Source organism: Falco biarmicus, chromosome 2, assembly GCF_023638135.1.
Source record: "Falco biarmicus isolate bFalBia1 chromosome 2, bFalBia1.pri, whole genome shotgun sequence".
In the NCBI taxonomy this organism is placed as follows: Eukaryota; Metazoa; Chordata; class Aves; order Falconiformes; family Falconidae; genus Falco; species Falco biarmicus.
In genome coordinates, this window is record NC_079289.1 from 85,560,454 (window position 1) to 85,576,301 (window position 15,848).

Sequence of the window (15,848 nt, forward strand, 5' to 3'; positions counted from 1 at the left end):
TCAAATGGTATCTGATTTTTTTTTTTCTTCAGTATCATAGTAATTAACTTTTTTGTGTTGTTGATTATTCTTTGAGATTACATCTTCTGCATGTTATCATATGGTTTGTACAATTTCAAAGTGTTTTATCCTTTATCTTAAAGTAACTTCTGCACTGAATGTTGTTCTTCAACTGATACTGTCTGTGAAGCAATTCAAGTGGAGACTCATAATGAAATTTTATACTCCATAAGCAAATAAGCAACAATAAGCAACTTCATAGTAAATTGTATCTTAAGGATATTTTAAAAAAGCTGTGGCCTTTATAAGATATATGGAGAAAACAATTATTTAAAAGGATTTACTTTACAGGACAATAAATTATAGACTTCTTAATGTAAGGTTTTGGTGCTCTTTCACTAGTTATGAAATACGCAGTCAACTGCATTGTGTCAAACTGCAGGCTAATGTTATTAGAAGCCCTCAAAAATAATGGCTTTTTGTGAAATAACTGTAGGTCAATAAGCTTTCTCTAATGAAAGAGGAATATTAACTATTCATTGAAAAATTAAAAATTAATCATATGCAATACTGTTTTAATGTGTGCAATGAAATTAACTTTTCATCCAAGTGCATGTATGCATATGTACTTTGCACATTTAAGTAGAAAACATAATCTACAGTGCGCTGAGCACATTTATTCTGCCTCCTTTCAACTCTGTCAATGAGAGAAGAATGCTTTTCATCCTCTTAACAACTTTTGCTATAATGTATCATATTAAGTAAGGATTTATTTCCAGAGCAAAGAAAACCACAAGGAGAAATACTTTGTTTGAACCAACTCTGTTCCCATAAGTGGCACAAAAAAATGTGCCTTCTCTGTTCATGCATGGAACGCTTCCGGTGGCACAGGCGTGAATGTACTGAATCCATCACCAATGGTGACCAACAAGTCAGTCTCATTTGTCTGGAAGCATTCAAGCCTGACTGCTATCGTTATACCGTTACACCAAGTATGTGCTTTAATTACTTAGGAGGTTTGTCTTTAAGGCTTAAATCTAGGCAACTGAAGTTATTTTGTGTAAAGAAAAAAAAAAAAAAAGGTCAGCTTTTAATGAGCAAGTTCCAGTCATTGATGAAATTGTGTCTCTTGTTGCAGGTCAAAGATGTAATGAAAAACATCATGGCTGGACTGCAGCAGACAAACAGTGAAAAGATTCTGCTGAGCTGGGTTCGCCAATCGACTCGTAATTACCCACAGGTCAATGTTATCAATTTCACCAGTAGCTGGTCTGATGGATTGGCTTTCAATGCGCTCCTCCACAGTCACAGGTAGGAAAAGTAACTTTTCATTAGCTAAGTGAATTTGTAACAGATGGCTGTTAACAGGACTTGAGGATGGCGTATCTGTTATGTGGGGGGTTTAGCTACTTCATGTGTGGATGTTTCAGCATTCTTTTAAACAGCTGCCTGATTGCTTTGCTGGGTGTTATGTTTGGTGCGAAACTGAATCCTCTTGTGGAGAGAGGGGGTCTGAGCTTTTCATTGTGTAACTGAACATGCTCAGTTCAGATCCTTTTCTGGAATTTCAGTGTATATACAAGTAGATAGTTTCAATGACTACAGGCTTGGAAACTTTTGAGAAGAGAAGAAATAGAACCAAACCTAAGCCTTTGAGGTTGTCATAGAGGGAGAAGGAGTTTTTCCTGTGGGGACTTAAAGGGGGGGAATGTAGTACTTGAAAGCCTCTGACAGTTGCTGGATTGAAAATATGGATTTGCCTCAAAAGGACACAGCTGGAGAAGGTAGCCTTTGTTTTCAGAACCTTTCATGTTGTTCCTCCAGGTGACTTGAGTTTTCACCCTTTCTCAGAAGTTGTCTTGTTCTAGTCTATGTAGTATAAAACTCTGCCTTTAGATATTCAGAGTTCTGCAGTAGTTCTGTGTACTTGGCTTAAGGAAGACGTGCAAGCCAATCTATCTTAAAGGTCTAGTTCTTGGCATTACTAGTTTTAAAGCAGTACTTATTTTTCCAGTGTGGTAAACCTCCTGATCTCTCTTCTATACCTCTCTCCTAAAGGGGGCTGTCCTGCAAGGTGGCTGAGCTCCAAATTACTAATGAGTTGAGTTTTTAACAACTGAATGTGTACGCTCAGTTTAGTAAGAGACAAGAGGGATTTACAAGATATTAGTACAGGTCAGGCTTTTTTTTTTTTTTTTTTTTTTTTTGAGTTGCATTAAAGACAAGCTAAAATAAGGCAAAATATTTCTAAAAGCGTAGTCTGAGATGATATATACCTTCCAACTTCAGCAGTGAAAAGCTGCAGATGTTTCTTTCTAAAAATTTCAATGTCTCACGTAATTGTTTCTGGGTGAAACTGTCCAATTAAATCTACTGCTGTTGTAGTCTGAAGACAGACAGTGAATTAATAACGGTTATGCATTGTACTGCTATCCCAGGCCCAGTAGGCATCTCTTTCTGTGAGTCTGTTTTTTCACCCTGCATGTGCCTGGGAGCTTTGAGTAGATCTGACTGAACTAAGGTCCACGAACTTTCACTTATAAGCATTTGCTTGTAATGTTAGGAATGAAGCATTACTTTAAGGAAGGATTTATTATACCCTAGAAGGGCTTTGTGTATGCCTTTCACTTGCATTTAGTATTTATAACATTAACAATGGGCTTTCCTACCATCCTGCTGTTACTCTGCCATTGATCTGCTTGCACCTTGTATGTGTCGGTGCAAGTGTTTATGCAGGTACTAGCAGAACTGCATTTAGGGAGCTAAATAAGAAAAGAACTAAGATACGGTAACTATGTCACTAGCTTTTGATAACTACTTTATTCATTGGTCATAATTAAAATGTAGTTTGGTGGGGTTTTTTCACTTTCTAAACTTACTTTTTTGTTATTTCTGATTATAATAATTTCTCATTTTAATTTATTCTCTGTCTCATTTCGTAAATGGTTTCATTCTGATGGACCTCAGTATAAGAAGGCAATTGTCCTGTAGAAATCAATGAATCACTTTGTAAAGATCTGATCCTATACTTGCAGATAATTTGAAAACAACACCCTAAACCCCCCCCAAAAAAATTTATATGGGATACTGTTTTGTCTGTATCACCTTTGCAGAACTGTTACAGTGTGAGAGCTTAATAACCTCTGTGAGCTTACATACCTTTTTGTCTTCTTAAAACATTGTCTAGACACAGCCTTATTAAGGTGGGAAAATGTTGGTTTTAATTCGGACACCAGGTTACTTAAGTCACACAGGAACTCTGTGATACAGAAAGGACTGAGTGATTCCTACTGCTTTTAGTGGTACAGTGCTGCCCCTGTTACATTGGATACAGTTGGGGGAAATACTTTATTTCACAAATACCAAAAATTTAGTTATGCTGAAATTAAATTGATAACTAATTATTACTTTAGACTCAAAGGCTGTAGTACTGTATGGCTTTGTAACTACCTGATTACATTTTCGGCATATCAGTGCAGCAGAAGGCCAAAGTGGTGGCTTATCTTTTCACCTAGACACACTCTCAGACTGCCTGTTCCCTGATTGCATGCAATCTGAATTACCTGATGCAGGTAATCAGAATGTGTGCTCTGCAGGACTATGTAATATCATTTGGTGTCTGAAATTGGTAATGGGAAGTTCCTTTTTGTCCCTTTCTGTAAGAAGAGCTCCAGAAGTCTGAACAGAGGCTCCTATTCGGGATCAGTTGTGGGCTGTAGAAGAAAGTTGCCTGCCTAAGCCACATTGGGATTGTCTCCACACAAGTCTAAGTGTCTGTATATCATACTTCATGCACTGCTATGTTCAGTTCCATGCAAAGTTCACCAGTTGTGAACGTTCATTTCCTACTCACTACAATTTATGTACTTTATTCATTTTTTTCTAAAACACAATTGCAAAATTAAGCTTGCTTTTAGTCTTGTTCCTGCTGCCATAAAATTTTTATAGCTTTCTGCGCAGTGAGCCTATCTTTAGTTGAAATGAAAAACAATTACTCCACTGAAGTCTTGTTTCTTGCCCAGTAGTTAGTGCACTCATCTGGGAAGTGTGCATTCATATTCCCTAAAGCAAGTCTCCAAGACTCCAAGACACACCAGTTGTTGTCTTCTGGAATTTAATCACTAAGGTGTTCTGCAAAAGTCTCAGAGGAAGACCTAATGTTCTCTGAAGGCCTGAGTCAGTCGTTTTTAAGATGAGCCGCTGTGCTTAGTGTGTCCTGTATAATGATTTTTGGTGACTTTGCACTTCATGCTCAGTATGCAGGAACACTGAATTGCCCTTCAAGAATCAAGGTGCAATCAATAAAATAGGTACACTAAGACACTCTGAGTGTTTAGGAGCACCTAGCTCTATTCTATAAGAATAAAAAGCCTTCTCTAAGAAGCACTGACACCTAATTTAGTCACTCTAAGATGCAGGTACCTACTTGTTGAGTGTCAGAGTGTCTTGGCTTCATACCTAAAGAGAGTTTGCATATACACTTAAGTCGATCAACACCTGATTACCTGAAATCTCAGAGAAACCTGGTATTGCATACATCCTAGGCTTTTTATGCTCTGATATTTGGTATACATACACAGAATGGCAAGCCCACTGAAGACAAACGCTTTTGTATTATAGCATCTCTGTTTTACTTCTGATTTTCTGTTTCTCCAGTTCTCCTGTTCTACATCTTTCTCTTCCATTTCCTTATTCTCCATAAAGTTTGATCCAGATGTTCTCTTCTTTTTTCCTGTCTTCCTCTGAGTCTATTTCTCTGTATTTTATTAGCTCACTTTTTCCATTGTCTTTTTTTCTCCTTTATTATTGTCCATTTCCACAATACATTTCAGTACCTCTCTTTCTACTAGCAATTTTAACATTGAAATGGGCTCTTGAAGAAAAACAAGGATTTGTTTCTCTAATTGTCAGAACAGCTATGGTTATTTTTATGGTTACTTAGGAAATAACACATACATAGAAAATATTGGTGGGGAAAATAATTTTTAGTGTTTAAAACATATACTCATAATTCCTGAAACGTAAAAGACTTTCATGATTTGTCAAAAAATACTCTTTATTGCAAATAGTAGTTCCTCCTTTTGACACTGAAGTCTTTTGAATTTAGCTGTTCCTTCAGGTGTATTTCAAGGTTAAGCTGTAAGCCTTCTGCATGGACACTCAGGCTGCAGTTTGTGTGCAGTCTTCATCACATTTAGACATTCTCAGGAATAGAAGCAAAATTAGTCAGAAAAAAAAAGAAGCCATAGTTTGAAATTCAGGTATGGTAATAAACTCATATGGTGGACCTCGTGCCTGGTGTGTGTATTTTTTGCCAGTTTTAGCGGTATTTCTAGACTGACTGCTATCAACACCCCACCCCAACACCCCCCACCCCCCAAAAAAAAGTCTCTCCAATGCTGAAGGAATGATGATAACCAAATTTTCCCATAGTATTTAGGGTCTCTGAAAGTGACAGAAGATTTACTGGTAGCATTAAAGTAATTTCTTTTTTATATCTATAGGAATCAGTCTCTCACAATATGCAAGCATTAAATTTTGTTTCCTAAACTCAGTCCTATTTCATTTGCTTTTAAAATTGGTGCTTCATAATACTTTTATGGTATGTTAAGAAAGGTATTTTGGCATAAAGTAGTAAGCTATTAAGATTATTAGTACATCCTGTGGTTAGTCTTGTTGTATGTCTAAACCACACTAGTATTTTTACAATTAGATTTCTCTTTTATAAATAAATCAAGGCTTTTATTATTTTTTTTTATAACTGCATCGAAATATATACCACACTGTAGTTTCTATATTGCCTCACCTGAAATACTGGCTAAGCTCTCGAATTTTGCAAAGGAGTTACTTTGTGTAGATATTCCCATTTGTATAAACACCGTGCCTGTGTGGACTTTTAGGCTCTTTAGCAATTGTTTTTGAAGCTGAGTGTGAGGAGCAGCGGAGCACAGGTTACTTAGAAAAGCTACAGGAGCACATCAGTGAGCTCAGGGTGCAAATTTTCTGAGTATAAAGATAAACTTAGGATATGGTTCCTTGAACAGTGTGTTTTGCATTAAACTGAATAAACAAGGCAGCAGTGGTGAAGTGGCACCATCACCTTAGGAATATATGGAAACAAAAATACTTTGCTAATGAAGAGATGTCAGTTCAGCTACAGTTGAAACTCTCACTGCTTTTGACTCCAGATCACACAGAGCTTCCCTGTTTATTTCTTTTAATCTTTTTTTTTCTAAATGGGTATCCGAGAGAGTCTTGCCTCTTTCCTCTAACTTTCTCAAGGTTTGGTTTATTGGTGGTTCCCCCCTGCCACATCCCTGTCCCTTTAATGAGGATTTTGAGGTGGGACAGTAGCATTCATGAGCTTCCTTCTTGCTTCTTTAAAATGATTAACTTAGACCAGGTGACTGCCTTAAAAATGAGCACTTCATTGCAGCTGTTTCTGCTTCAAGAGAGCAGAGTGGGGAGGGAAGGAAAATGACATTAAAAAAGGTATGAAAGTACTTTTACTGTAACAAGTTACTAGATTATATGCTAGTTACTGGCTCTGGTTTGTTTTAATTGTAAGAGTAGTGAAAACTTACACAAGATTTTCTTGTATAAATAAAGCTTGAATAACAAATACAACTTCTCTCTTGAGGAAGAGATAGTAACTTTTATGATTTAAACATGGCTTTTTTCTACATACACTGATGGGAAGCTTTTGTGAATTAGATCTGCAAGTTGCTCTTTTGCTAAATTATTTTAATGGAGCCTAATTCTAATAGTATTATAACCTTAGCTAGATATTAATATAGCTTAAGAAAATGGCCTTTTAAAACATGTATGGTGTTTCTTTGTGATGTTCATAATTGCTTTAGTGTAACTTGTTTTTTACCAAAATTATGCAAGTTACATTGTTGTTGGTTTAAAGGGTTGTGGTATTTTAGAAATAAGTCACTCCAGAAATTCTGAAGAAATGAAAACAATACATCCTGTGATGAAGTATCTTCAAAATGTGTTTCTTCTTATCTTCAGAATTTTCCCTATGGAGTGTATGCTTTTTTTCCTCTTATTTTGCTTGATTTGACAACTTTGCAAAATTCGTTACCTCTTAGATGCATATTGAAAAACTTCTTTGAATGAATAAACATGTTTTTTAGTAATTAAAGAAACCAACCTCAGAAGTTCTGCTTTTCATTACTGCTTATAAACTGTTGTGGGGCTTATTTGGTTATAGTATTTATATCTGCACTCATGAAAACTAGCTTTCCATTTCTGACAAAGATTTAGCAGCTGGTCTCTGAGGAAAAATGAGTATGTGCCTTGAAACTCTGTGTCGCTGACAGGAGCTGTGGCTAGGAACAGAAGAGCACTGGGGTGGGATGGAGTTACTGCACATAGTTTTCTGCTGCCTCTGAGTTTTGTTTTGTGGCCTGAAGCTGTATGGTAACCTGTTGCTTTTTGTAGTAACTTTGGTTTGGTTTTACCCATTACTTTAATTTCTACATAGAGATATGCCTGGGGTTTTTTGGCTTTAGTATACTTCAGATGCCATTTTCTTACCCTGGCTGATCCATTTCCACCATAAATTGTGTGTTTGGGGGAGGGGGAGTCACTCTTCTACTTAATGACCAACTTTTTTATGCAAATATATTTTTATGAACTTTGGGGGGTTTTCCACCTTTTTTGTTTGTTTCCGTTTTTTTTTTTTCTTTCTTTCTTTCTGCTGGTTATAAGAAAGAACCACAGGTACAAAAATTACTTATTGTTCAGTATAAATATTGACTTTACAATACAAAACTTGATGATTGAAGCCCGTAAGCCTTTCAATTTCGGCTTTCCATGATCTTTTCATAAACTATCAGTGCTGGTTTAGCTGATCAGTGGGTGGCTAGATGGAGTTCAACATGTTCTAGTTAATTCTAACTTCTTTGAACATGCATATGCTTGTATGTGTTCAGGGAAAGGAGTGAAGACTGCTAGTTATGTCTCTTTGGCTTTACTTTCTGTCAGTCATGAACGAAACTGCAGACATGAGAACAATTTTCCTCTTGCTTTTCACAATTTGAACAATACTGAGAAGCAAAGAAGGTGGAGTATCAGTATTCCATTTTATTTCTCTTCACTATATCATACCTGCTCACCTCTCTATTTAAAACTCCGTAGAAAGCTAATAATAGTTGGTATTTGAAATTTTGTTTCAGGCATTTTTAAAAGCCATTTGCCATATACAATAATTCTTAATCTTCTACACTGTAATGTCTCCTGCAATTGTACTTGGCAGTATTGCCACATAAATGTACTCGGCAAAACATCTAGGCATGGAGCACTGAGAAGCTGATGCTTCAAGCTGACATTATGCCACTGATTCTGGTGACAGACTTACTGAAATGTGTGTAGTTTCAACAAAGGAAAAATCTGGAAAGTTAAATTGCTGTTGTAATGGAAAGAGTTTTTTGAAATTTTATTATTTTTTTTTAAGCTGGTGCTTGTCAGAACTGAGTTGCAGTAGATGGCTGTATACTTTTAAGCTGGCTTGATATCTGTGCTGTCCTTTATGTACAATACTAAGAAAATTCATAAGAAAACTGTCAATGACTTACTGAAGCTTACTACTCTTTTATAGCTATGCCTCAGAGGGTTCAAATTTTTGCCATCTGTAGTAAATGTAAAATGTGAGATGCTGTGTATGCTCTACACAAGCACATGCATATGCAGTAGAGCTAGTAAGTATGCAAATTCAACCAAGGTCTTCTACAGCATGTTTTCTGAAACTTTGTTATTGAAACTTTTGTGTTTGAATGCTTGTTTTTATTGTTGGTTTTTTTTTTTTTTTTTTTTAAATGAACAAACAAATCTAATTCTTTCTGTGTCTTATTTTGAGAATCCTACCTCTATAGAATATGTGATGGTAATAGTCTTGGCCTGTGTGGACACATTAACTCAAAAATATCCTCCTGGACTATGCAATTGAGAAGTTGGATGAAGTTGTATATCTAAGATATTATTAATGATGACAGCGGTTTTTCAAGAGGAATAAAACAATATTGTGTCATTCCTCAATGAATAATTCTAACTGTTACTGTTCTTGCCCAGTGGAGTCCTGACTGGTTAGAAGAAAGTCTGTTCCTGTATATAAAATCTTATAATCGTGACTTGTTTGGTGATATATGAAGATAATGTTTTGGTCTGAGCAGCACAAGTGTGACTAGAACTTCAAACCAAATCCCTGAAAAAACGTTTGGGGGTGGAGGGAGGTAGCCCCTTGGATATAATTCATTTCTTTCCTTGTCCTAAAATCTTTCGTCACTGAATAATCTTTTTATATATGCTAGTCTGTGTAGTATTTATGCAACACATCCTTACAGAGATTTTTAAGAAAGTCATAATGGATAGCTTTGTGGTTCCTACAGTGCTCTCTTTGCTAAATTTGATTGTATGAGTTTATGCAGCCTATGCCATATGCCAGCCAATATTTGGGGAGAATAAAAAATTGAGGAATATCTGTATGCCATTGAGTAAGGTGTAGCAATGTGGTGGCTTGATCCCAGTCAGCACCTGAACACCCACACAACCACGTGTTTGCTTCTTCCCCTGCTCCCCTGGGGCAGGAAAGAGAATAGGAAAAGCAGAAGCAAGAAAACTCATGAGTCAAAGTAGAGACTGTTTAATAAATGAAGGAAAGAAGAGTAGCAAAACAAGTGATGGAAAGGCAGTATCTCAGCATCTCCAAGCAGACTGATGCCCAGCAGCGGCCATCTTAGAAGACAAAACCTCCATCCCGCTCTACCCCAGTATTTCTTGCTGGGTGAGTTACATAGTACAGACTATCCCTTTGGCCAGTTTGGGTCACCTGTCCTGGCTGTGTCCCCTCCCAACTTCTTAACCTCCCCAAACCTACTCACTTGCGGGAGGCAAAGTGGTGGTGGGGGAAGAGATGGCCTTGATTCTGTATAAGCATAGTTCAGCAATAGCCAAACAATTTGTTATTAACACTGTTTTAACCACAAAACCAAAACACAACATCATGTGGATCACTATGAAGAATGGTAACAGCAACCTAGTCATACCCAATACAAGAATGATGGGAAAAATTGTCCAGACATAATCTGTATTTTGAAAATGCCTGTGTTTTAGTATGCAAAATGATCTATTAGATCACAGACTTACTGCATCCATGACTAGAAACAGAGATTATCACCTAAGTTTCTTCTCCCTTGCCCATCCTGCCCCCCGCCAAATTTAATATTCTGAAGTTGTTCTGCATGTGGGAAGGACAAACCTCTACATTGGATTAATGTTTAAGAACCTCTGTGTAAAGAAGCAAAATACTTTACAATAAATTATTACTGTGTAAATCACTCCCTTCTCAGAAAAAAACTGGATAGCAAAGGTGCATAACTGGGAAATTACTACTACTACTTAAATGTCATTTTTCCTTTGCTCTCTTGATGTTATTACTGCCTGATGTAGTAAACACTTTTTCCATCTATTATAACTACAGGAAAATCTTCAAAAAGAACTTTTAAAATTAATTTTAAGTAAATCTCTCATAACTAATTACAACATTTTAATTTGTGTAAATAAAATAGTTTATCTGTAGATAAAATTATACATTTAAATACTATCTGATTTTAGAACACTGTATCAAAGTCACAACTAGCATAGTTGTCTTTCTTCTTATTGTATGCACAATAAATGCGGAAAATCTGATGAAACTTTTTTTCATCACCAACAGAATTTTGGGGGTTTTGATCATGGTTTGGTTTACACTACAACAGGATTGCTGGCAACAGACAGGGTACAACTGTCTCAAAGGGGGAAAAGGGTCTTTGCACTGGAGTTAGGAGGGCTTATCAAAAGAGCTTTAAACTTGAAGTGGGAAAGTGATAAAGCAAGGCTTCCTACGGATATGCAGGTGGCAACATGCCTGTTTTTGAGCATGGAGATGTTGCCAAGGTTAAGTTGGTCTATGCCATGGGTCAGAGCCACTTCCATAAAGAAAAACAGACAGGTCATTGTCCCAGGAGACTGTCTCCTGAGGGGAAACAACAGCCCAATGTGCAGACCGGATCAACTTATTAAAGAATTCTGCTGCCTCCCTGGAGCCTGGGTTAAAGATGTGAAAAGACATCTTCTTACCATGGTAGGACACTCAGATTATTCATTATTGATTTTTCATGTAGTTGTCAGAAAGACTATGATATAGTCACCATCATGGAAACGTGGGAAAACTTACATGACTGGAGTGCTGCAATGGATAGCTACAAATTCTTACAAAGGCATGGGCGGAAGGAGAGGTGGCGGGGTAGCTCTGTGTGTCAGGGAGTGTTTCAACTGCCTAGAGCTGCATGGTGGCGAACAGTAGGGTTGAGTGTTTATGGATAAGAACCAGGGGGAAGGCTGAAAGAGCTGATATTTTGGTGGGAGTGTGTTACAGACCACCCAACTAGGAAGAAGAGGCAGATGAAACATTCTACAAGCAGCTGGGAGAAGTCTCAAGATCACTAGCCCTTGACCTCATGGGGGAATTAAGCCTACCAGATGTCTGCTGGAAATGCAGCACAGCAGAGGGGAAACAGTCCACGAGGTTCCAGGAGTGTGTGGAAGATAACTTCCTGACACAGCTAGTCAGTGAGACAGCCAGGGGAGATGCCCCGCTGGACCTGCTGTTTACAAAGAGGGAAGGAGTGGTGGGTGCTGTGAAGGCTGGAGGATGTCTTTGGCATAGCAATCATGAGGTGATAAGAGTTTTTGAATCTCAGAGAAGTAAGGAGGGGGGGTCAGCAGAACCTTGGACTTCTGGAGGGCCAACTTCAGCCTGTTTAAGAGTCTAGTTGACAGAGTCCCTTGGGAGATAGCTTTGAAGGAACAAGGTGTCCAGGAAGGCTGGACATTCCTCAGGAAGGTAGCAGGAGCAGGCTGTCGCCATGTGCCAAAAGACAAGCCATTGCGGGAGAAAACTGGCCTGGCTGAACAGAGAGCTTTGGCTGGAACTCGGAGAAAAAAGGAGAGTTTGCCGCCTCTGGAAGAGGCAGGCAGCTCTGGAGGACTACAAGGATGTTGCAAGGTTATGCAGGGAGAAGATTAATGAGGTGAAAGCCCAGCTACAACTCAGGCTGGCTGCTGCTGTAAAAGATAACAAAACATGTTTATACAAGTGTGTTATAAACGAAAGGAAGGCGAAGGATAGTCTCCGTCCTTTATTGGATGCGATGGGGAGCATTGCCACAAAGGCTGAGCTGCTTAATGCCCTTTTTGCATTAGTCTTTAATAGTAAGAGCAGTTGTTCCCTCTGGGTACTCACCCCCCTGACCTGGAAGACGGGGACAAGGAGCAGAATAAAGTCCACACAGTCCAGGAGGAAACAGTCAGTGACATGATGCTCCATTGAGTTGTGCACAAGTCTATGGGATCCACCCAAGGGTACTGAGGGAGCTGGCAGAAAAGCTCAGCAAGACACTCACCATCATTTACCAACAGTCCTGGCTAACTGGGGAGGTCCCAGTTGACTGGAGGTTAGCCAATGTGATGCCCATCTACAAGAAGGGCTTGAAGGAGGATCTGGGGAACTACAGGCCTGTCAGCCTGACCTCGGTGCTGGGGAAGGCTATGTAGCAGGTCATCCTGAGTGCCATCATGTGGCACATGCAAGGACAGCCAGGGGAACAGGCCCAGCCAGCAGGACTTTATGAAAGGCAGGTCCTACTTGACAAACCTCATCTCCTTCTATGACAAGGTGACCCACCTAGTGGATGAGGGAAAGGTTGTGGATATTTTCTACCCGGACCTTAGTAAAGCCTTTGGCAGTATCTCCCACAGCATGCTCCTGGAGAAAGTGGCTGCTTATGGCTTGGATGGGTGTACTCTGCACTGGGTTAAAAGCTGGCTGGATGGCCAAGCCCAGAGAATAGCAGTAAATGGAGTTACATCAAGCTGGTGGCTGGTCACATGTGGTGTTTCCTAGGGCTCAGTATTGGGGCCAGTCCTGTTTAATACCTTTACTGACTATCTGGATGGGGGGATTGAGTTCACCCTTGGTAAGTTTGCAGACAACACCAAGTTGGGGGCAGTGTCCATCTGCTTGAGAGTAGGAAGACTCTACAGAGGGATGTGGACAGGATGGACCAATGGGCTGAGGGCAACTGTAAGAGGTTGAACAAGGAGACGTGCTGGGTCCCGCACTTGGTTCACAACCACCCCATGCAACGCTACAGGTTTGGGGATGAGTGGCTGGAAAGCTGCCCAGCAGAAAAGGACTTGGGGGTGCTGACTGCCACCTGAATACAAGCTGACAGTGTTCCCAGGTGGCCAAGGCAGCCAATAGCATCCTGGCTTCCAACTGAAACAGTGTGGCCAGCAGGACAATGGAAGTGACTGTCCCATTATACTCCACTGATGAGGCCACGCCTTGAATGCTGTGTTCAGTTTTGGACTCTTCACTTTGCGAGAGAGGTAGAGGTGGTGGAGTGTGTCCAGACAAGGTCAATGAGGCTGGTGAAGGGTGTAGAGCTGAAGTCTCATGAGGAGTGGCTGAGGGAGCTGGGGTGGTTTAACCTGGAGAAAAGGAGGCTCAGGGGGAATCTTATTGCTGTCTACAACTACCTGAAAGGTAGGCAGGTGGATGTCAGTCTCTTCTATGTAACAAGTGATAGGAGAAGAGGAAAACATCTCAAGTTGCACCAGGGGAGGTTTATAATTGATATTAGGAAAAAGTTCTTCACCGAAAGAGTTTTCAAGCAGTGGAACAGGCTGCCCAGGGAGGTGGTGGAATCACCATTCCTGGAAGTATTAAAAAGATGTGTAGATGTGCCACTTAGGGACATGATTCAGTGGTGGACTTATCAGTCTAATGTGTGGACTTTAGTCTAGCAGTGTTAGGCTAATGGTTGGAATTGATGATCCTTAAGGTCTTTTCCAACCTAAACAATTTTATGAGTTTATCATTCATTCATTCCAGCGCTGACTGAACCAGTTCTTTCAATAAGAAAATAAAATGTAGTTGCTGATGCTGTTGGATGGATGTAGAAATAGTTAAGTAAATCTAATGCTAAAAAAGAAGAGACTTACTGTTCCTTTTATTTTTGTTTTAGACCAGACCTATTTGATTGGAACGTTGTTGCTTCCCAGCAGTCAAGTGTACAACGATTAGAACATGCATTCAACATAGCCAGGCAACACCTGGGGATAGAGAAACTACTTGACCCTGAAGGTTAGTATAAATTAAATGCTTTTCTCAAAGTAGAAAATCAATTTTTCCATGCATTTGATTGTAAATGAATTTGATTTTTTTTTTGCACAAGTACCTAACTTTTAGCAAGATAAATAGTACAGTGAGGCAGATTTCCTTTTTTGTTTGTTTTAATGTTATCTTTGTGCTCTATTGAGATAGCTTAAGAACTATCTGTACGTACATGCCCTAAAGCATTTTTTTTTCCAGCTTTGGGGCCAGAGTTTTAATGTGCATGCACTGAAATAAAGGTAACTCAATACGTAGCTGGTTTCTGTTTTAATTATTTAGACCATCTGCAATTTTTATATCTTCTGGAAAGATCATGATTTCAAATTGCCTTTTAATACATATCCAAAATGTGTATTCAAACTCTAGATACTCAAATCTTTAAAATATGACTTATGTATCTGTATATTGAAATTTTAGCAGGATGACATGACTCATATCACTATTATTTAGTCTTACATGTAATAGACTTTCCTCTTTAACTTTATCTTTTGTACTTCCTTATGCAGTCATGATTGAAAGGTGCCTTGTTTTTACATGATCTCTTTAATTTTATCTGTTTCTGTGTATTCTCTGCTGTGCATTCTACATTGCTAAGTAGTTTTCCCTCAGAGAACATTTCTAATACATTCTTTACTACAAGGTGATGTTGAACAGCTGTTTTATTTCCTTTTTATGTATGCCTTTGTATATATTATATACATTGTCTTTTTCACACTATGATCCATATGCCATATTTTCATGCAATTTCCCATTAAGCCACAAATAAATGCAATTTTCTTTATGTTTGTGCTGTTCTCAGTGGCTTACCTCGTGCTGAATTTCTGATGGGAAGAACCAAACTTCAACAAAATGTGAAAATGAGTCTAAAACATAACATCAGGTTTCTTAATGTTTTAATATAGTAGGGCATGTCTCAAGATTGAACTAACAATCTTGTATCCTGTGTATTTCCCCAAGAGAAATATATGAAAAAACTGTCTGCTGGTGGTGTAGTTGAACATAATAAAACTATCTGCTCTGTAACGTTACTGCTTTGTAGAGTGAAAATCTGTTAGAGGAGCTCGTTTAATTCAAGATGGTCATGTTTCACCCTATGTAGAATTAAAAAAGGAGCATCTCACGTGGTGCTCACTGGAGTAGGTAGTAAGATCTGAGTCAAAGATGACAGGCATTTGCCACCTTATAGGTGAAAGCTTCATGAATGCCTAAGTGTGTGTCTTCTGTGCAGCCAAATAATTTCCCTTGTAACAGCAATGTATGTTGTGTCTGTAGTGGAACTTGTGGATGAAAGGCATGGGTAAAACCAGTACCGAATTGCTTCTTAGTACACTATCTTTCATCTTTAGAACTGAATTTGTGTCAGCTACTGGAGGAGGAACAGGCTTTCAATGTGCTAGAGCACAAGATTCAGCTTTTAAGTTCTGAATGAAATTGGAATTAAAAACGGGGGTGCACAACTGAGTAGATATAGTAACAGTCTTTGCTATAATTGGTTGAACTTTCTTTTTAAAACAGATTAATGAATAAGTTATTTTCTTTATACAAAAGTCACTTTGGATTAAACATTTTATTCCGGTTTTGGCAAAGATACTTGCAGTTGTTTGCCCAGCAACTGAAAAATTCT

General features: G+C 38.6%; 1 protein-coding gene across 11 annotated transcripts in view; it reads left to right on the top strand.

The window, feature by feature from the left end:
* The window catches only part of DMD (dystrophin), a 1,162,034-nt gene that overhangs the window by 285,002 nt on the left and 861,184 nt on the right, over positions 1-15,848 (top strand). For all 11 annotated transcript variants that reach the window (XM_056326975.1, XM_056326977.1, XM_056326978.1 and 8 more), the window contains 2 exons: positions 1,139-1,311; positions 14,076-14,194. In XM_056326975.1, coding sequence (XP_056182950.1) covers positions 1,139-1,311; positions 14,076-14,194 — 292 coding nt within the window. The remainder of the gene's footprint in view (positions 1-1,138; positions 1,312-14,075; positions 14,195-15,848) is intronic.